Genomic DNA, 23,057 nt, shown 5'->3' on the forward strand with positions numbered 1-23,057 from the left:
AATAGTTTATGTTAGTATTAAATCTAAGTGTCTGGGTACATTGCATCCATTATCCGTTTCAACTGACATTAAGGTAGTCATGTGCTTCATAAAGACTGGCTTCATTCATGTGTCATCACAAACAACCCTGCATTGTTTCCACCATGTGTGTTTTTTGTATGGATGTACCTGAAAGATGATTGGGCTCATTAGGGCTACTCTCCTCCCTTCCACTATTTTATTCCTGCTCAGTCCTTCAGGCAGTATCTCAGAAGGCACCATGGGGAGTAATGAGTTTCCTCACTTTGATATCTGCAATTAGGAGCCAAGATCATTCTGCACCTAAGTACTTAAAAATCAACAGCTTCTAACTATTTCTAAATTACTTCTTCTCCCATGAGCCATCTATTAATAAATGACATAAGGTATGGCATCCAGGGTTTGATAACTACATACAATCAGTAAGTGTATTCATGTGAAAAATAGTTTAAAACAAGAAAAATAGTTTAAAAATTATGAACATTTCTTTCAGGCATGGGCCACTAATATAGATGGTTAGAGTGTTGAACTGAGAACCTGGGATATCTGGATTCTAATCCCTACTTTGCCATGAAGCTGATTCGGTGACTCTTAGCCTTATCTACCTCACAGGGCTGTTGTGAGGATAAAATTGAGCTATGTAAGCCACTTTGAGTTCTTCACAAGAGGAAAAAAGGTGGGGTATAAATTCAGTGCTATAATAATATTAGCCAGCTTGTTGCTGACATAAATGATGGAAAAGTTAGATTAACTAATGTATGAGATTGTGGAGTACGGTGATTATAAGTTTGAGAGCAAAGTTAGACTGAACTTTGATATGCAGAATGATTTGGATAATATATAGACTTCTGTAATTCTGATGAGAGTTTTAAACATCTCTACTGAATCAGAGTATTCATTCTTATAAATCCAGTATCTATGTTGCTTTCCTATTTAATCCTTCTAATGTTCAGCAGTTCTTTCTACACCTCTTGGTCATTCTGACTGAAGCCATTCAAGAGCTTGCCTAGCTATCAAGTTATATCACATGATGTATAATGCAAAGGAAAAACATAAAAGAACGGAAAGCCACTGTAGCTGAATATGAAATTTTTGTATAACCCTGCATCCAAGCAACTCCTGACTGTCTGAATAAAGAAATAGAGCAGGTGTCAGACTTTGCCTCTAGACTGAAATTTATTTGGCCTAGTTTGTATTCCAATGTTTAAACATCATTAACAGGAGCAATCTTTAGACAATGACTATTCTTTCCCATTATCTGGTGATTTGACTCTGAAATTTAAATGTGCCTTTAAGAGTGTTCCTCTTATATCAACAATCAGTTGGGCAAAAGGATCTTTTGCTCATCATGCTTTGGTTATTGAAGCTTTATGTCTGGAGTCTGTTGAAATGAATTGTAGGTTGGGAAATGCAGCTGTAAAGGTGGCAAAGATAGGTATTAAATAAGATAAATGTAGGAGCTGTGTTTTGTGGACTACAACCAATATAAATCCAAATGGTGGAAACTTGTCATAGTTTTCTAATACATCTGGAAGTCAAAAATGCTTTTAAGTAAATTGTGTTTCAGTTAAATGATGCGCTTTGATATTACTTGTTCTGGAAAAAAATGAGTGACCAAAGATACATTTTTTCTTGTGCAGTGAGAAAACAGTCTGTAATTGTGTTTTTAGTATACTTATGACATTTAATTCCTTTTTTCAATGTGTGATCTGTCCTCTCATGTTTTAGATCTATTTTGTTTTGTAGCTCAATATTTTTATTGCACTGTTTTCAGAAGTCCACCTTTAGTATTTATTTTTAAACATGGTGCTTTCTAAGAAGCCAACGTTACTAATTTGCTTTTCAGCTATAAAGCTAATGTGCTGGCCCTGGCAAGTGTAGTTTAATCCAGCTATTTCATGGGGATGCTGGAGCAAGAGGCTACTCAGAATTCCACGTGAAGTAGATGAAAGATTTTTAAAAATAAAGCAGTACTAACAACTGAAATATGTTTGAAATTTATGTCTAAAAGTTATGTTTACATAGCTATCTTTCAATGGGCAGCTGTCTCTAAAAGACAGCTAAAACTCATTCCATTTCCTTAAGTTATTTTTCCTTTAAGGAAAAATGGTTCTTAACCATTGCAACTTCCAGAAAACTGTTTACTCTTGCTTTCCTCTTAAGCGATCCCTATAAAATACCTTCATGCTGCAGTTCAGCACGTGAGACCTAATTACATCGCCGGTCCCTAGCCTAATACCTAGGTAATTTTGTACTACAATTCCCATCGTCGCCAATTACATATGCAAGAGCTAATGGGAGTTGTAGTGTTAACATCTGGAGGACACTGATCTGTGGAAGACTGGATTACTTAAATGCTGGGAAAGAGTTACCAAACATTTGTAATAAGTTGAACAAAACGCTTACAGAACAGTTACTTTCCCAAAATAATTTTGAAGGCAACCAATGCTGAAGACTCTAAACAGCGTATGCCCGCTATACTTTTGCAATCGAGTAGCCCGGTGTGTATTCACTCACGTTGAACGGTGTGATAATTCTAATCTTTTAGGTCAAACTTTAAGCTTTTCTGAAGCTGAAGCAGGTGTGCTGAATATCTGCGCTTTTACAAAATTTAAACAGTGCGGAGGAAAGTGATCGAGAGCGCATGTGCATACACTTATCAGAATATTTAGTCGGAATCAAGTTCTGCGTTGTTCAGTAGGGTGGCCTTACTATAAGGTACGTTTCTTTAATCCGGTTCTCTCCAGAGAAATGTGCGAAAAGTTGCCCTTAAATTTAACTGAACACTTAAACACGACAATTAAATCATCGTTTGGTAACGTTTAGTCATGAACGAGCAAAATTCCTGATTTCAGTAAAAACTGTGGATAACTTCAGGCAATCCCAAGACAGCTCATTTGGGGTCCTTCTGCATATGCGGCGGAAGTAGTTTCTTTGGTTTCCGCCCAACGAGGCGCGCGCGGTGAGACTTGGGTTGGGTGCCGCAAATGTGCTAAGATGGTGAGTATCTTTTTGCTGTTTTTTTCTCGCGCGCGCAATTTGTCCTATCTTACCCCGCTCTCTGGGTTCGGAAAGGTGAGGGATGTGAGCTGGTCGTGCCTTGCAGCGGATAATTTGGGTTTGTTGTTTTAAGGATTTCTGGCGTGATCCCTGGCGGGAGGTAACGGACGAAGAGACGGAAACTGAAGTGGGGGGGGCGTTAAACGACAGCCAGCGGGAACACCACTCTCTTTCTTGCCCGGCCAAAGAACGAATGGAAAAACAAGGAACGTGTCTCGCGCGGGACCGCGCTTGTCCTTGAGAGGCAGTGAGGCTCGTCCTGCTTACGCCGGGGCGTTTTGGACCGAAATTTCCCGCGTCCCAGGCATATCGCTTACCGAAGTATGCCTCGTAGACGCCAGCACCCACTTGTGTTTCGCGCCTGAAATGGTCTCCCCCCCCCCCCCCCGTTGCTTGGAAACTCAGGAAATGCCAGCCTGGGACGTTTCTGGGCTGACTGAGCGTCCCCTAACCAATAGCTATCTGTTTCAGTTCGCCTTCTCTTAACATTGGGATTGCTTTGAATAACTTCCGTGGACTATAAATAACTTTTCCGAAATGCACAAGGATTGTGTACCTTGTAGTTGGTAAGGATACATTGGGATAGTTAACTAGTCCCACAGCCGACTTGAGCAGCTAATGAATCCTTATCTCAGCCACATATATAGTACAGCAAAAATATTTTATAGTTTGAAGGCACAAGTCAGTTCAAGCTTAGCCAGAAAAAAGGCCCATAATTCCCGGTTTGCCTCAGCCTCCATGGCTGACTGGAGGCGATCTAGAAGGCCTTTTTTCTGTCAAAACTAATATAGGACTGCTTGAAATAGCCTAGTAGTCCTCAAGTGAGACTTTTTTATTTTCATAAAAAATAAGAGAACATACAGACACACCAAGGGATAGTACAGAAATTTAGCATAGTAGATGTTGAAATTATAAGTTTACAAAATAGCAAAAATTAATCAGTTCATAAGATCCATAAACAAATTGATCTAATTTATCAAACTAATTGTAAATAACATCATAGCTTTAGCATTGGGGTAAAAGTCACTAATACTTTTCTAAGTTCTGTTTTCTTGAATATTAGTTAAATTGTTTATAATCTTTTCCATTTCTCATTAAATTCTTTGGCATGTTTTTTATTTATATAATTAGTTTTGCCATTACTGCATACTCAGCTAGCTTGTTTTTCCAATCTGTGACAGTGGGACAGTCTTCAGCTTTCCACTTGAAAGCAATTGTCACTTTTGGTACTGTTGTCATATATTAATATACTTCTAGCATGCTCTTTGGAAGTGTCCATGGTATAATACTCAATAGCATATTCTTAGCATTCATAGGAAAATTAATTTTAAGAATGTTCTTCATTCCTATGTATATCTGTTTCCAAATTCTGATTTCTATCACAGGTCAACATATGGTTAAAAAGTCTCATCAACTTCTTTACATTGCCAACATTTTTCATTGTACTCTTATACATTTTCTGTATATTTTTTGGAAGTACATCTTATACATATTTTCTCTTAGTGTTTGACTGGCTGTAAATGTTATATTCTTTGTCCATAAGGCTTGATGGGATGATATTTCTTCAAAGTTCTACATGAACTTATCGCACATGTTTTAACTAGCTGAGTTTCAGTATCATATTGGAGCAATTGTTTATAAATTCATCCTAATAGATGGCATTTTTGATGTTCACTTGTAATTTCAAAATGTTGGGTCTTTTATTCTACCTTTTCCTGCTTATTTTCTTTTTCAGTCTTGAAACTAATTGATAATAAAGAAGCCATTTTATATTTTTGTATTTTCTTTTAGTTCTTGCCAGAACTTGATTCATTCTTGTTGATTGACCACATCTCTAGATGTTATAAGATTGTTATTTTTTCTTAAATATTTTCCATTATGTGTTTCTGTTGGAGACATCAAAGGAGAATTTGGAGAACTGATTCTCCCTCTCATAGAATACCATATTTTTATTAAACCATTTATATGGATATAACTATTACTTGATGTGAAACCTGCTTTAATAGAATCTGTGGCCCATACATAATTATTCCCTCATCAAGATCTGCTATTTCCAGTTTCACTAGCCTTGCATTAAATTAAAATCTGATCTGTAATCCAAACCAAGACAGCTGAAAAGAATGAAAAACAAAAAGACCTTGGATTTAATGTGGATAACATCCTAATACGAGCCAGCAAAGTTATGCAGCCACAAAAAGGGCAAAAGCTATTTTGGGATGCATTAATAGTTGTATTACTTCCAATTCATGAGAAGTAGTAGTTTCCCCTATACTCCTCACTAGTCAGACCTCATCTGAAATGCTGTGGACTATAAACTCTTACTCTTATTGAAGAATTTATAGTCCACGTTTGGTAATGAAATAGATCTGTAAGAATGGCAGGGTAGGATCATTGCATTCCTTCTAGAACAATACATGCTGTGATGGAGGTAATGATTTCTTTAATTTTGTGCATTACTGTTTGAAGTGGTAATTCAAATTTTTCCTCTAAACACTTATAATACATTATAGAGAGGTTTTCTGGCCTAGGTGCTTTATCTTAAAAGTAAAATTTAATTGCTTGGTTTAATTTAATCTTTTGGATGGTGGCAGGACCGTTCAATGTAAGCCATCCTGAGATGCCATGGATAAGGGATGGCATATAAAAGTTTTAAATGAATGAATAAATAAAATATTCCGTTTTAGTCCAATGCACATTTTTCAATATGGGCATCTTCTATATGTTGCTCCATTCCATCATCTTAAGTTGTTGATTTTTTTAATTCTATAATTTCTTTATAATTTTCCTATATCTCTTTTTGAAATTACAGTATTCCTTGCAATAGCTTCTTTTTCGGAGAAACAATTTCTATTTTTATCTGTTCTTGAGTTTTCTCTTTTAATTGATTGATTTGATCTGAAAGTGCCTGATATTAGCTTGTAGCTATTTGAGTTTGAATGCTTGTTGAATTTTTTTCTATCAGATCAGACACACCATTTTCTAGGGTTTCACCTTGCTTCTTCTTATTTTTTGGTCTCACTGTTGCCATTCTGTATTTCTTCTTCTCTTTATAAATTCTATACACCTTTCTCATTGATTAAAAAAACTTAAGCTTATACATAACAATTTAAGTCTAAAACTGCAAAAGACAATTTTCCTAAGATTTCATAGATTTTTTTAGAGGAAATATCGATATATTTGAAAAAAGAGGAAGAAAGAGGAAGAATAAGAAAATTAGAGAAGAGAAAGGAAAAGGGGAGGAGGAGAGATGAAAATTAGTATATTCTTTTAACAATTTTTGATTGACCACATTCTATTTTATTATTACTCATTAATATGAATCAATTTGTTTAAAAATAGACTAAGACTTTTTCAGGATATCTAATCAGTTTTCTATTAGTCCTTCAACAAATGGAAAAAAATATTCTTCCAATCATGATTGCTTATTTTGATTTTTTTCAAAATTCTTAAACATTTTCCCAAGTCCAAATTTTTGCCAAATCCAGCAGATGGCGCCACTTGTTATAAAGCAAAGCCTAACTGCACCAGAGACTCCAAGTTCTTTTGTCTCTCCCATACAAAAGGAGAAAGTCCAAAGTTCTCAATTTTTCCTTAGCCTGGAGAGAAGACTGTCCAGAACGTACAAGAGCACTGTCAAAATACATCCAGAATTCCAGCTGGTCTTTAAGGAAGGTCCATTCTCTGATTTGTTCTCACAATAATTTCAACTCAAGGAGAAATGGCATCTGATCATCCATAGTTACTGTCTTTTCCCCCACAAAAGAATACCAGTTGCTTCAAATTGCCATCAGCTGTTGGTGTCCACTCCATTAGTCTTTTTAACCTAATTAAAGATTGGATGGAACACAGCTGGCCCTCTGGAGGTTCTCATAGTTCCTTGTCCAAGTAGGTTAAAAAAAATGCTTTCCAGAATCCCAATTGCAGCAAGCATATGAATAATGTTACCTTGTCTTGAGAGGGAGAAAGTAGCAAAGAACTCCGGGAAAAAGGAGGGAGGTGATTTAAAAACAAATCCTTGTTTACCTTACCTTGTCATCTTGATGGGATCAGAATTGTTCAAACTTTACAGGAAGGCTAAGCCTGAGGTGTGTCAGGTCTTCATCATCGAAGAGGTGGGGAAAGTACCTTTTCCTACCAGTATTTAGCCCTGGCAAGAGATAGTACCAGAGCACTTAGAGAGTGCTGCCTAGCATATTGCTATCTTTCCTGGAAGTCACCATGAGTGAAACTTCTGACAGCATTATTGAATTTGCAATTTCCAGTTTAAATCTGGGAAAATGTAATACATGATAAACACAAAGAAGTCATGTGCTCTCTTCAATGCACTTGTTTAAATCTTCACTGTTTACTCTAGCTAAGTAAATGCACTCTTAAGCATTAAGTACTATGAACTGTTGAGTTAAAGTTTCTTTGGTTTTGTGTTATTTACATAATACCCTTCTCATAAAAGCATTTTCTGTACAATGTAGTGCTAAACAAGTAACATATATTTGGAAATATAAGTTACATTGAGGAACAAAAATTATTTTGCCAAATCCAGAGTCATACTTAGACTATTAGGAACAGCTAAATTAGTAAATTATGAGGGTTTTCTGAAGGTTTTTGAATTGGGAGATTGTAATGTATGGATCAGGTTAATTTGCATAAGAAAACAGTTTGCAGTAGAAAATGTTTTCATTCTCTAGAGTGGGATAGACAATTTGTGGCCCTCCAGATGTTGTGGCCTTTAATTTCCATTGTTCCTTACTGCAATAGGCCAAAGTATCTGGAGGGCTATAAGTTACCCATGCTAGAGTTTTTTTAAACCTTGTGTTCGGAAACAAGACTTCGAAATAAGGTACTCCTTAATTTTTGTCTCAATGCACTTCAAGTATTTGACCTGATATATTTGGAGGGCAGAAATAAAGCATGACTAAATATGATTTAAAGTTTACATTACTTTGATATTGTATTGGATTTTGTGTAAAAAAAAATAAATTCAGTAGTACGTATTTCCCTTACATTGTATACACTTAAAAATGAAGATTCCGGAAACCGTTAAACAACAGGTTGGGATGTTGACAACCATTCATCATTTAAAGCTGAAATCAATCCCTGTCCACTGAGGGTATTGCACCTTCAGTTTCTCTATCTCTATTTAATAGTTAAATTTCACTTTAAAATGTGTGATTTCAGTGACTGGGCTTGCATGACACAGCATCCTATCATGGTGGGTTGCCATGTTGTGCAAACTTGGGCCATCTCCTGCAAGGTGACTTCTTTATGGACAACGTGGATTGCTGTAGGTTGTCGTGTCCTTGCCACTCCTGCTGAGTTCACCCAGGTCATCTATGACAGCCACTTCACCTAGTGCCCAGGTTGTACTTCTGAACATCTGCTTTGATGTGCTTACCCTTCTGTGATTACAAGCTTTTCTTGCTGTAACTTTTCCCCCTTTACCCCCCTTTTTCTTCAGAGATTGCCTTTCACACTCTGTAGAGTGACAGGCAGTGATAGCTTGTCCAAAGTGCCCAAGTGCCACATTGGTGCATCTCTCCCTGGTTTGTCACTTACTTTTAAAAAATGATGATCCAGGTGTGTGCAAATGTTTTATTTCCCTGAGGTTTTTTTTTAAATTCCACTTAAGTTTTAAAGGTTTTTTTTTAAAGTGAGCATTTTCATATGACTTAGAATGAAACAGCTTGTCTGCTCAATGTGCTGGTAGGTGGTCTGCTGTCAAAGTGCAGTAGGTACCAGCCATAGACATTAACCAACTGAGAACAAATAAGTTGATTTGTTGTTTTTCCTTCCCTTGATTGCCTTCTCTTGTCAGCCCTTCATTTGACAGATAAACCATGTATGATCTTTGCTCACAAAAAGGGGTAGCAAGTAGATTGCACCTTTCAGTGATGCATATTCTTTAGATCTTTGGTTCAGTCTGTTCACAATGTTCTCTACCTTACCCATTCTTTCCTAAAACTCTGGACGCTCCAGATGCTCAAAAGTCAAGCTTCCTTTAAAAATGGGGCATTTGATAGGGTCAGCCAGGGATTGGGATCCATACAGATTTCAGGTTATGTCCTGCCCAAATGTTTTGTTAATGCAGTTTTTTAAAAAATTCTAAAAGAAAATAGTACTTGCAGTTGGCATACATTCATTTTTACTGATGACTGTATGAATCAAATTTTCTGTTGAAAAATAAGTACTGGAATATTTTACAGCATATATCACTGTCTAAAATGCTGCACAATATTGTTAGATCTCTCAAACTCTTGAAGGTTTGTAAAATAAATGGGAGGGAGTGCATACAAGTAAGTGTGTCATCTATTCGTTCAATTGGTTTTAAGTATTCTCTGTAACACTGAATTCAGATTAAAACAGTTTTTGAAAGCGATTTAACCTAACTGATATTTTTAAGGGAACACCACAAAAAGATGTCATAATAAAAAATGATTCACCAACTACACTGTTGTTAGAAAAACATGCAGACTACATAGCTGCTTATGGAACCAAGAAAGATGATTATGTGAGTATCACGTTTTAATATAAATATCATTTTAATTGTTTGTTATGTTTCAAATAACTATTAATTCATTAAGTGAAAGAATTTATTCTAGTGACATAAATTGCACATGGTTTCCTTAGGTCAATGATGTAACCTGGCATGTATTATCTGACTCTGAAGCTGAAGATTTACCTCTTTAGCTCTAAAATTACACTGAGACCTAAGCAGCACATTGCTTGTTCTACTCATAGTTAGATTCTACTTACAAATGATTGTCCTCTGGAATTTCCTGACTTTAAACTGTGAAAGCTAAAGGCTCTTGTTAGTCTGTATCAGCACCATGTAAGACCTCTTCTTGCATCTTGTGCAGAAAAGCCATGCCATACAACTTTCCTGGGAAGTGATACAATCCCTGGACAATGCTGACTTCATTGTAGGATCTAGCATCTACAGTTCCATGTATGGAATTCTGAGCATGGAGCAGGGATAGGCAAGTTGTGGTCCTCTTAAGTGTTTTGTCCTACAATTCACAATGCATAGACATTGGCTATACAGGCTAGAGTTGGAATTCTTACTCTAGTATGTTGGCCCACATTGTAATCCAAAATAATCTGGAGGACCTATACCTTGATCATGTGTCACATTTCACAATTTGCATTCCCTTGCCATGTGCCTTTAATTAAAATATGCAAGGATAACACAAAGGGCCAAAAAAGCTTCACTTGCACATGGACCCTAAAGACTGTGGGCTTCAGTAGGTTACTGCATGGATGCATTTGTTTGCAGAAGATGGAATTCTTGATTGTTTTTTGAATGTGATAACTGATATAGCCTCATGTCTATCAGGTTTTTGTAACAACTTTGGAAATGCTTGTTGACTACATGTGTTACTTCACTAAAAGTAGCCATAAGGGTGTTTAGCTTTTAAAATATACATTAATACTATAGTTTGATGGAATTTTATGTACTTGGAGAGTCTTGTCTACTTCAGCCTCTTTTAGAAAGTGATTATGGCTACTGCCTCTTACGTTGTAAAGTTTTCCTGCCCCAATGCCAGTTATACCTTTATTTCATTTTTATGGGCTATTTTTATATTTTTCTCTTGATCAGCCTATTAGAGATAGAAAAGTATAATCCAGTTTATTAATTTTAATGAATATGGATCTATTGCAGTGATTTAAGCAGGATAAAGCAAGAAGTATGTTAGATTGGTTATATTCCAACTGACCAGTGTTGCATATGTAAAACTGGTCCATTTGAGTTGTAGATGAAAGGGAAAGATGTGAAACAGCAAGAAGACTGGAGTAGTTAATTCAGTGAGGTATTCAGTTGTTGTGTAGGATTCAATTTTTTGTACTAACAGAGATTGAGAAATTTTGCTTTCAAAAAAGTTCAGTTTTTTTAAAGAACATGATTACTTTCTTTAGCAGTCTTATGCACATTTTTCCTGACTTGAGAATTACAGTGCTTCTCATGAGCCAAGGTCTTCTGGTGTGAATAGAACAGTAAGGGGAAATCTGTGAGTCTATTTTTTTTAGAAAGCCCTTGGTTTCTTAACAATGAAATAAAATAACTTGGTGTAGTTGGAATTTATTCCTTAAACAACTAAAGTTTAATCAATCTTTTGCTTTCTTTTGTCACTTAAAGAACTTTTATTTTCCAGGAATACTGCATGTCAGAATATTTAAGAATGAGTGGTGTCTATTGGGGACTGACTGTGATGGATCTTATGGGACAGCTGCATCGGATGAGCAAAGAAGAAATTTTGGCATTTATCAAATCATGTCAACATGAATGTGGTGGAATAAGTGCCAGCATAGGACATGATCCCCACCTCTTATATACACTTAGTGCTGTCCAGGTAAACATGAGTGATGGGTACCTGTTTAATTTGCCATAACTGATCTTTGTGAGGCTGTATTTTTAGATTACATTATAAGACTATTAACTACAAACATGCATCCTGTCTTGCAGTTAATATTTAGCATATTCTCCACTTTGTACCTCTTCACAAAAAGACAAGTCAAAAAATGCAGACAAACATTAAATGTTCTGGCCATTATGTTGGTGAACTGCTACTAACTTGAAGTAAATAGTTGATCAATCACTTTCTTGCCTCAGTATGACTTTTAAAATGGCCATTAAGTTGGCCTATTTATTTCTTTGTTCAGATTGGAGTTTTCATTTAATGACGCTTTATCTGCAGATGAATTGAAAGCAATATTATCTTAGCTTTTTTTTCCTGCAAATCCTACTTATTTTTTTTCCACCAAGCTTTTGTGCTACAAAGACAGAGAACAATATGAGTTTGGACAGTGTTGCATATCTTTTGTGCAATAAAATTAAGAACACTGGTGCTTGTGGCATAATGCCAGTAGTTCCTTGGGTCAGTGATGAGTAACTGTTTTATCTGAATCTAAAGCTGATGTGGTTTTAACACTTAGCTCTAGAATTACTCTGAGACCTGAGGATGTTCTGAATGTCCTATATTTACACAGTTTTCAAAATCTTGGAATATTCTGTTTCTGAATCTTTACGTCTTAATATTTTATTTTTATGGTATGTTGCATGTACTATACATAATTAGTGGTAAATGTAATATTTTGCTTACCCTGCATGTTAACATGCAACATGAATGCAAATATTAACTAACGTTTAGGGCAGCTTTCTCCAACCTGGCTCTATTACTACCAGCTAGCATGACGTACTACTACTTTGCTGATAGTGTATGATCAGAGTTAGAATCCAATCTAAAATGCACCAGTTTGGGGGAAAGAACTGTTTTAGACTGGTATAGAGAATGGAAAGAGAGGCTGAAATTTAAATACTTTAGAGAAGGATAGGGGAGAAACAAGAACTTTTCTGCTTTTTTTCCCCAGTGTTAATATATGATCATTGTCAGCCCTCATTAAGAGCAGTCCTAAACCTGTGATTGTTTCTTCTTTATTTAAACAATGTAATTTTTATTGCTCTTCTGAAAATTCCAAGAACTTAGATGCATGTTTTGTATTGTGCGGGAATGTTTGACATATAATTGGAACTATAATTGGAGAGCCAGTGTGGTGTAGTGGTTAAGAGCATGGGACTGGGACTCAGACGATGTGGGTTCAAGTCCCCGCTCAGCCATGGAACCAACTGGGTGACTTTGGGCCAGTCACAGACTCTCAGCCCAACCTACCTCACAGGGTTGTTGTTGTGGGGATAAGATGGAGGAGGAGAATGATGTAAGCTGCCTTGAGCCCTTTGTAGGAAAAAGGCAGGATATAAATCGAAAAAATAAATAATAAACAAACTATATGCCTCTGTTGTCAGCTATAGGCATGCATTTCGAATTGTCCCAAAATTGTCCCAGGTTCCCAAAATTTTTTTAAACTATTATTTTAAAAATCAGTTTTGTGCAATGAACTACTTAAAACAGCTGGGAAAATTCTGGTATGAAAGATGTTACAACTTCACAAGTTTGGAATGTTTGTCTTAAATTGTGAAGTTATATACAGTGGTACCTTGGCTCACGAACTTAATCCATTCCAGGACTCTGGTCATGACCCAAATTGGTCGTGAGCCAAGTTAAATTTCCCCATAAGGTTCAATGTAAATAAGGTTAATCCATTCTGTAACTTTTTTTTTAATCAGAAAAATGTAAAGCAAAGTGACAACAAAGATTGCAGCCATCCCCCCCTCCAAGCACGAGCGCAGCCATCTCCCCCCGCCCAGCATGGCCACGGGCTCGGGGGGGGGGGAGACGGGCGCGATCATGCTTTGGAGGGGAGATGGCCAAGATCGCGGTTGCGCTCCTACAGGAAAGATGGGTGCAATCACGGCCGTATCCTATACAGACCAAGTATAGGCTCGCTCGTGCAGGAAAGACAGGCGTGATCTCGGCCATCTCCCACACCCCCAGTACGATTGTGGCCATCACCCCCTCGGGGGGGGGGATGGCCGCGATCGTGGTCGCCACCCAAAGAGGAATTCACCACCTGAGTCATATTTTTTATGACATTTTTGTTCGCAACCCGATTTGGTCATGAACTGAGGCGTTCATGAGCCATGGTACCACTGGCATATACTTGATTTTTAAAGTTTAAAAAAACCTCACTGGATTGGATCCATATATAGTCATACATTGAGTTAACCAACTGAAATGGAATCAAGTGCATCCCATTTTTTTCAGTGGATGCATTTTAAATATTTGCTGGTAATAAAAAAAGGAACAACACTTAAATGGGATATACTATGTCCAAATAAGTACTAGTGGAGATGGGAGAAGTATGTATAGCATCTGGAAACAAACAATTGTGTAATAACATTGGTTTTCCTGGTAGTGCAGCAAAACTAAGTGGCAATTTCACATTGTTTTGGAATTCTCTAGATAAACCATTTCAACAATTAAAACATTTGTTTTGCAGATTTTAACTCTGTACGACAGTCTCCAGGTTGTTGATGTAAATAAAATTGTTGTTTATGTGAAGAACCTACAACAGGAAGATGGGTCATTTGCTGGAGACAGATGGGGTAACATTTTAAACATATATGAATGTATTCCATTTTCTATTGCAAGACTAAAAAATATAGTTTCTTCAGTTTTGCACATGAAAATTCAGAACTGAAGAGGGGTTGTGATAACATTTTCACATATATCTGTCTGAATTGCTAGATCTCTGACTTTATGCATATATTCTGACTTTAAAGTTGATGTTTTGCCGCTTTAGCTCTAGAATTACTCTGAGATCTGAGAACTCATAAAATTTACCTTCATAGGACTGTTTGGCTATGAACAGAGATGCTACTTTCCCAGATTGTAATTCAGCTGTAACACCCAAATGTTGTTTAATCTATGTATACATAATTAACACAGATACATGTTTGTACACTGGGCTGTGTAAAACAAAGTGGATACATAAGATTAGTCAAAGTCAACATGGTTGGTTAAATTGTGTTATGTCAAAATACTCAGCACTTAACAAAATTACTTTTTCAGATTATTGTATACAAGCACATCAGATACACTTTGTTCATGATACTCTGCTTGTTTTATTCTGGAAATAGGTGTATTATATCTGAGAACAAAAGTGTTGATTAGAGTCTTAAGGAAAAAAGCTAGTATACTGCGCGTTCATTGAAATACTTTAAGCTGAAAACAATGTATGTCAAGTTAACGTGATCATTCCGGGGCTGTTTCTGTAAGCAAACTACAGTAAGTAAACCACCTTTAGTGAGAGCCATGGGCCAATGAATGGGATATTTTAAAAACATACATACTATATGTAATTTTTAAAAAAATGAGGAAATAGATGTGAGAGCATAGTCTGTAAACTTCCATTTTTATTTTTACATGTTTTTATTACCTAAATTTATGCACACTGCTTTTATTTCTTCCCGCAGGAGAAATTGATACAAGATTTTCTTTTTGTGCAGTAGCAACACTGTCCCTTCTGGTAAGTTCTTTGAGTGGCAAGGAATGTTTAGATAAGCAGTATGTTATCTACTTGGAGTTAGAAACTTCTGCAAACTACTACTAGCAAGTTAAAGTACTTCCAGAATTGAAAGTAGGTGCTTCATTACCCAAGCCATTATGCCTGTACTATACAGACAAAGACAAAAAGCACTGGAAGGTAGAGCAGCCATGGACATTTATATGGAAATATTTGAAAAACTACAAGAGTTAATGACTCTGTAACATAATTTAAAATTTTCCCACTCCAAAAATGTAGCATGCAAGAGAATCAGGTGCTGAGGGTGTTGTGCACTGTTCTCTCTTTCTCTTTGCCTATCTAAACTGTATTTGGATAATACTATGTTTCGACATCTATGTTCTGGGGCCTTCCCTATCAGGCACAGGAGACCCTTGCTTCCTGGTAAACTTGCTAAGTTGTGAAGCACTGAACCATGGAACTATTTTGAATGATCATCAAGATACATGCCCTCTTTCCCATCATGTTGCCACCTCATTGGGTGAGGAATCCTAAGGGGGTGAGTTGGTGAAGAAACATTTATCATGCCCTGTGGAGAAGAATTGATAATCTTTTATTTCATAAACCAGATTTGAGGATTGGGTTAAACACTTGTGGGTCAAATTAAGTTGCTGTTTCAATAAGAAAAGCTGGTTTTCCTGATTTTAGGGGAAACTGGATGCAATTGATATGGACAAGGCAGTAGAATTTGTGTTATCCTGTATGAATTTTGATGGAGGATTTGGTTGTAGACCAGGATCTGAATCTCATGCAGGACAGGTAAGTAGTAATGCTTGTCAAATAAATTTTGCAATGGATTTTTAGTTCATGTTGACATTAATATGCTAGGCTATTTTATAATGGCTTAGGTTTTTACTGAAGTGTCGCCACAAATGAGAGATGTCTTTTACCTTTTAAACCAGGGTTGGATAACTAGTTTTTGGGTGATGTCCAAATGATTCCCCCCTCCTTTGCTTACATAATCTTGGGAAAAGTCTGCATGGCAGTGAAGTTACCCTAAAAGTGTCAGCTGAAGGAATGCTTCTCCAAGCCTGTACTTTTATTTGAGCAGCTTTACTTTCATCTTTTAAGGCAGTTAGACACTACCCCTTCTATGGTTGTACAAAAGAGAAGGGTGGTAAAACAATTCCTTTTCTACTAGCCTTCAGAGTTTGGGGCTTCAGGGAAGGAAAGGAACCTCTCTTGAGTCTTCACTTGCTGGGGTCAATGCCTGCTTGAAATTTCCCTAGATTCTATGTTAATATAATTATCAAAGTGATGGCTTTCCTAAATAAGCAAATGAGAGCATACTAAGTGTGCTTTCAAAGTGAGGCTGAAATAGCAAGTGTAGAATTTCTACAGATGTCTTGTTTCCCATGCTACTAAATATTTTTATTAGCAATTTGTATCAAAAGACTTGGAACTGCAGGCAGAAACAAAAACAAAAAAACCTGAATTCAGAACAGTTAAATGTTAAAATCTGTTAAAGTTCAGTTATAAATTTTTCTTGTTGCTAACATTGCAGACAAGATTAAATGTAACAAAGATTTAAAAAATAAAGTGAAGCAAGGTCTGGCATTTTGTTTCTATCTGTTTTAGACTTGGATAAAATAGGATTGTCTGGTGGGTAGGTAGGACATCTGCAAATTTAAGGGTGAAACCCATAATGTGTCAAACATGAAGTCTTTGGGGAACCTGTCTTTCCATGAGCAAAGCACAATACCACCCATTGGTGCTGCAGTAGTAGATTTTGTGTCCTTATTCTAAATTTCATGCACTGATGTGGATAATAACTTATCTTGCTAGACATTTCATATTTCTAGATTTTATATGAGAATTTTTGTTGACTAAGCCACTTTCATGCTTTTAAAACAGTTTGATTTTTAAAAATCTTACTGAGAGTGCATGGGGGCACAAGTTTACTTACTTAAACACACATTGCCTAAGTGGTTGGGATTCTTCATTGAGATCTTTCTTTTACCCGAGTAGCTATATTTTTAAATGGACATGAACTTTATATCTGTAATTTTAGATCTATTGTTGCACAGGATTTCTTGCCATAACTGGCCACTTGCACCAAATAAATGCTGACCTGCTAGGCTGGTGGCTCTGTGAACGTCAGTTGCCATCTGGTGGCCTTAATGGAAGGCCAGAGAAGGTAAGAAGTTACCTTTCCTATTTGTTTTACTGATTTATTATATTTCTGTTCTGCTCAATTGCTGAAGCTCTGTAGGTAGTTCACAGTAATTAAAACCGGGAAATACAACACAATAAGGTTTAATAAAAGTTTAAAACTGAAGTATAAAATAGATGAAATAAAATGTAGCAATGATGGAAAGGTTTTCAATGCAGCAACAACTATAAAGCAAATTAATACACCTGGCCTCAGAGTGCACCGTATAGGCACCAGGCAAGTCTCTCTGGCTAGCTCATTCCACAAACAAGGTGTCAAAGCAGAAAAGCAGAAATAGTGAGGTAGCTATCTTCCTCACTATTTTTCAGGGATTCCTGAAGAACTATGAAAAATAAGAAGAATCCATGCAAGTTATACATGGGAAGGCATGAGCTTTCAGATAACTTGGCCCACAGCCAAGTTAATCAAGTGCTTTGAATATAGACTGACAGGCAGATGGTAAAGTACTGGCCTAATATGTTGGTCAATTCCCTTTGCATTCGTGCTACCCTCCTTTGTAGCAGCTGAAGTTTCTGGACTGTTTTCAAAGGCAGCTGCACTTAACACACTGCAGTAATCCAGATGGTACCCAACCATGGTTAACTGTAAGCTGTATATGTCTGCATGAAGACATAGTTTACCAACCTAAGCTGATAAAAGGTGCTCTTTGCTATCAAGTCTACATGTGCCTCTTGTGACCAAGTTGGATCCAAGAGTGCCCCCAAACTATGAACCTGATATTTTAAGAAGCGTGCAGCTCTTTCAGAACAAGTTAAATGGCACATAGCAGGGCAGATAAACCAACTGCTATCATTACCTCCATGGATTTGATGACTAGACAAAACAGCTGGGTAGCATTTGTATGTTTAACATTTCACTGTGTGCACCTTTGGGTAGTTGGCTCTTTTAGCAATTTCATATAGAAGTTGAAAAGCATCAGGGTGGGAAGAGACCTCCTAGCCCAAAGTGCAGGACCATAATCCTCCAGTGCCATCTTCTGGAATTGACCATCCATGTAGGGGTTAGAACTACTGTAAAATAGTGGCTTTACCTCCCTAATCCAAACAACCTATGCAAAGAATACTACAATCAGTGTCATTGAAAGCTACTGAGAGGCCCAACTCTCAATGCACTCCCTTTGTTCTTCTGTCACCCCAAATGGAGGTCAAGATTCTGTTCCAAACCAGGACTGAACCTCAATTGAAATGAGTTTAGATAATCACTAATACCTACTCAGCAATAACCTATTTTGTTCTACAAGGGGGTGTTGACTACTGCCCTGGAGTTAATAATATTATCCAGGTTCAGGTGAAGCTTTTTCAGGAGTTGCATAGTAGCTATCACCTAAAAAGTGGCCATTATTACTAAGAAAGGGGGGAAATTGGTTCTTATTCCCTTTTTACCTCAAGTTAGCAGGTAACAGTTGTACAAGGAATAATAAATCAAGGATTACATTGCTACAAATAAATGTACTCTGATTGGATTTAATAAACAAGCTGTTTCATATGTACTTATTTTAACTTAATATGAAAAGTGAGCTTTTCAGACTTAGACCCAAGTTTGTCTATGTATTATGAATAAGGAAAACAGCTTTGAAGCTTATTCCTTTTGCTAAGAAATAATTGGGAAATTATTCCTTGTGCTGAGTTACTAAATGCCAGTTTGTGGGAGAAAACCATCCACAAATCACCTTTTCCTGCACCAGTGTTCCAGAACAAACAAAAACACTTCTAGTTTACTGCTAAGTAACTGAAAAATAGAATGGTAGAGTATTTCACAGTTTGAGGTGGTATAATGAGACTTGTTTTTTGTTCTGCTGTTTGATTGGTTTATGAGACCTGTTTTTATGTTTAACCCCACTTAAGTGTGGACATTGTTACCTATTTTCATGTCACAAATTGTTTGCTGTGATGGTGTAAAATAGGAGTGAGGGGAAAAACCAGCAAGCCTGCTGAAAACGTTGCTAGGTAAGGGAACTTAGCTCAATATATTTGCATATATGTTTGGTGAAATAAGAAAATCTCAAAGAATGTACATAGAAGTTTAGCTGAGTGAATGCAATAATAGTCTTTGTCCAAGATAAGAAAATCTTGGACTGTTTTCACTTTGACCTAACTTTGCTTTTGCTGTTACCTTTTTTGTCAGTTACCAGATGTGTGCTATTCATGGTGGGTGTTGGCATCTCTGAAAATAATTGGCAGGTTGCATTGGATTGATAGGGAAAAGCTACGCAGCTTTATCTTAGCGTGCCAAGATGAAGAGACTGGTGGATTTGCTGACAGGCCAGGAGATATGGCAAGTTATTCACTTTTTCAGTATTCACTAAATGTATGCGTGCATTTAACACTCAAATGCAGAATTTGTTGATCTTTTAAACTAATGAATATTCTGTGAAAAAACATAACATTGTCATCTGAAATCCTTTCACTTTAGAGATAAGGCAGCTGACATACTCCATCTCTAAAGCTGATTACATTTAGATCCAGCAGGTCCCTGAATGGGTGATTGCTTGGGAGGCCCTTGTGTTCCTAGATACAAGTGCACAGCTAATAAGACACAGCTAATAAACTCCAGGCACCCAAAGGACTGCATATCATGTAAATCGATGTTCCTTTAAGCTCCTCAATTCCACCGCGTCTTGAAGTTCTCACTGTACCCCAACTGAAGATCAGAAGACACTCTGAAGGAACATTGCCAGAAGAAGTGACAATGTGTGATTTCCATCTTTATAAGCAAGCATATTGCTTCTTATTCTGAACTGCAAAAGCATATTTTATGTCTCTTTCATCTAGCCTTCTAGAAAGTTTCTTTAACCATTCATCCACTAGATGAAGTCATGAAGCTATTAGGATGCTTTTCTAGCTGATTGGGTGATATCTGTTGCCCTGACTAATTAGTTTGCATTTTCTGTAATTTGAAGAGTTAAGTCTTAATTTCTGAACCCTGAGGTTGTTAGTAAAATATTTCTTATGCAGCTCTTTCTCTAATTTAATCAAACTTATTTGATAGACATCCTGTTACCCTGTAAATGTATTGCCTGACTACTGGGAACTCACTGCTGATTTGTAAAGTATATCTTGGTGTGTTCTAGGTGGATCCATTTCATACCTTGTTTGGAATTGCTGGACTATCATTACTGGGAGAAGAACAAATTAAGTCTGTGAATCCTGTATTTTGTATGCCTGAAGAGGTCCTTCAAAGAATAAATGTACAGCCAGAACTTGTGAGCTAGGTTTTCTTGTGTAGCAATGTTTCCATATTCAGCTGCTTGAATTTTTCTGTCAAGAGACGTTTCTAAATGTGTTTACATGATGAATTACCACTTTATTGTAGGCATTCTCATGTTTGTGTACTGTATCCAAAGTAAATAAACTGAGTGTTACATGTGCTTGAGGTTTTCCATAACAGATGTACATAAATATTTACATTTTCTTGAAATATGTTTGACTCTGGACTTTATTCCACTCATATTACTTCAAAATAACATTAGGCACAGTAGATGACTACTTGAATTGTGTGACTTTATATTTGACACAATCATTTACCCATCCTGGTGACAGTCAGCATGTACTGAATTGTCCTGAGCACTCTTTCTATGGAGAAAAAATTATTTGCTTTTATGCCAGTGACACTTTATGAATTTGAGTTCCTGTTTAGGATCTACTATAGTTTTTTATCCAATTAGAATTACATTTTCTTGTACTACATTATACTAGAAATTCTGTGGTACTCAGAACTGCTCTATATTAGTGAAATGCTTTAATGATTGATAATGCAATTATAATGTATTTGGTTTAAATTAATGGGCTTGCTGAATTTTAGAATTTGTTTCTTTGGCCTACAGTATTTATTGTAACTGTGGTTTGAATCCCAGTTTCAGTAGCACTTAAACCAGTAATATATAGTCAAGAACACAACTATAGAAGATTGTTTTTTGCAAGAAGAAATATTTGCTTCCTCTGGAATTCTAGAAGTGCCTCCATTTCACATTTCTCAGAATTGTGCATTTGTAACTTGGCTGAAATCTAAGTATGAAATGGAATTCTGCTTGATGTAAATTAAAGTTATGAAGTAACAGTTGCCTCTGGTCTATCAGAAGAAATCTGCAGTGTGCTTGTCCTTTTTTTCTGCTGATCCTTCAAAAACTTACAATATTTGTTAGATTACAAGAAAATGATCTTGTGTGATAAAGTAAAGTTGCATCTTTTAAACTGTTTATGAATGGTGCATGCCAGAAGACTAAGGAAGTAGAACAGGAATGGTCATGCCAGAATTCCCTTGTCAAGTATAAGCAGGCCATAATGGCTAGAAAAAACAACAGAAGCAAGAATGTTGAATTACACATTTGTGGTCTTACACACAGTCCTATGTACATAATTATACATGCTATGAAAGAGTAGCAAAAGTAGGCAAACCAGTGTGTTGGACTACAGTTCTCATGAACTCTGGGCAGTAGGGGTAATGGTCAGAGCTAAAAGGTAAGATAACTGGACTATCAGTTAAAATGTTGAGAACTAGGACTGGCTGTATGGGGTGGGGATGGTATCAGGACTGGCCAGAGATCAAGCAAGTAAAAGCTACTGTTCATGCTTTCTTTATATGGACCAGAGAACCTAAGCAAAGGAGGGATGTGGATGTCTGCAAGATTTCAGGAGGGCAGGCAAAGCTGTACAGTGGCATGTGATTTTAATTTGTAGCTCTTCCTGTCACAATATGTGTGCATTTTCTCTGTGCTTGCTATTTGAAGTCATACGTCTTAAAAGCTTACAGAGTGGCAGAAAAGCATGGAAATTAGCACTAATGCAGAAAAGACTTTATGAACATAATTTTAGTTCCATTTAAGATTTTTTGTTTTAAGGTGAAAAATAAATTGCCATAACTGACCTAGGCATGGACAACTTCAAATGACTTACAGTAACAGTGTCCCCATGTTCTAGAATTATTTCATGTTGGGAAGATAGGTGAACACTCTGGATAGACAATGAAGTAGTGAAGCTGGTAGGAAGTACCTTTGGCAAGGGAAGAAATGGGTTTGCTTGAACACAGGATTCTGGAGGATGCTGGCCTATTTTTTTTATAATGTCAGCCAACATAATATCATTTCTTGACTTGAATTATGAACGGCACGGCTGTTCTGTTGGAACAGCATCTGTACATTTTGCCCAGTTGCACCTCCTGCAGAAGTCCTGATAGCAACAACAGCACCTGGGCACCAGTTCAGTACAAGATAATCAAATTTGCAGACAATACAAAACTGGGTGGAATAGCAAACACCCTAGAAGACAGAATGAAGATCCAGGGTGAAACAACAGAATGAGATTCAGTAGGGCCAATGCCAAGTGCTCCACCTAGAAGAAGAAAAAAATAAATGCATTGATGCAAGATGGGGAATATATGCCACAACAGAACTGAAAAAGATCTGAGTAGTAAAGTACTATTTTGGAATGCATTAATAGAAGTATTACTTCCAAATCATGAGAAGTAGTAGTTTCCCTATACTCCTCACTAGTCAGACCTCATCTGGAATATTGTGTCCAGTTCTGGGCACCAAGATTTAAGAAAAATGCAGAAAAATTAGGGTCCAGAGTGGGCCAACAAAAATGATCCAGCGTTTGGAAACTGCGCTATGAGGAGAGACTGAGAGAACTGGACATGTTCAGACTTAAGACTGAGTGGGGACATGGTATCACTCTATAAGTACCTCAAAGGCTGTCACAAAGAGGAAGGTCAAGATCTCACTTTGCTGATGCTAGAATGTAGGACACAACTCAGGTTCAGGCTAGATATCGGGGACAGTTTCCTCATTGTCAGAGCCATATGACAGTGGAACCAGTTGCCTAGAGAGGTGGTGGGCTCTCCTACACTAGAGACA

General features: G+C 36.9%; 1 protein-coding gene and 3 non-coding genes across 7 annotated transcripts; all 4 read left to right on the plus strand.

Annotated features, from left to right (window-relative positions):
• Window positions 1-2,891: 2,891 nt before the first annotated feature.
• RABGGTB (Rab geranylgeranyltransferase subunit beta) lies at window positions 2,892-21,265 on the plus strand. Of its 4 annotated transcripts, none has more exons than XM_044441103.1 (9): window positions 2,892-3,018; window positions 9,476-9,583; window positions 11,226-11,423; window positions 13,969-14,074; window positions 14,945-14,997; window positions 15,682-15,792; window positions 17,045-17,170; window positions 19,331-19,480; window positions 20,277-21,265. In XM_044441103.1, exons 1-9 carry the CDS (start codon window positions 3,016-3,018, stop codon window positions 20,415-20,417), a joined length of 996 nt encoding a protein of 331 aa, XP_044297038.1. In that variant the 5' UTR covers window positions 2,892-3,015; the 3' UTR covers window positions 20,418-21,265. The 4 variants fall into 4 exon arrangements, with proteins under 4 accessions (XP_044297038.1, XP_044297029.1, XP_044297058.1 ...); XM_044441094.1 differs by lacking the exon at window positions 2,892-3,018 and adding an exon at window positions 5,358-8,435; XM_044441123.1 differs by lacking the exons at window positions 2,892-3,018; window positions 9,476-9,583 and adding an exon at window positions 9,645-10,052.
• On the plus strand, window positions 9,702-9,785 carry LOC123034433. Its single transcript, XR_006416750.1, has one exon. It is a non-coding gene; the product is annotated as a small nucleolar RNA SNORD45 (small nucleolar RNA).
• Window positions 11,948-12,029, plus strand: LOC123034435. Its single transcript, XR_006416752.1, has one exon. It is a non-coding gene; the product is annotated as a small nucleolar RNA SNORD45 (small nucleolar RNA).
• LOC123034439 lies at window positions 14,216-14,294 on the plus strand. Its single transcript, XR_006416754.1, has one exon. It is a non-coding gene; the product is annotated as a small nucleolar RNA SNORD45 (small nucleolar RNA).
• Window positions 21,266-23,057: the final 1,792 nt, after the last annotated feature.

The sequence above is a fragment of the Varanus komodoensis genome, unplaced genomic scaffold (assembly GCF_004798865.1).
Source record: "Varanus komodoensis strain SLA01 unplaced genomic scaffold, ASM479886v1 scaffold1, whole genome shotgun sequence".
NCBI classification, from domain to species: domain Eukaryota; kingdom Metazoa; phylum Chordata; class Lepidosauria; order Squamata; family Varanidae; genus Varanus; species Varanus komodoensis.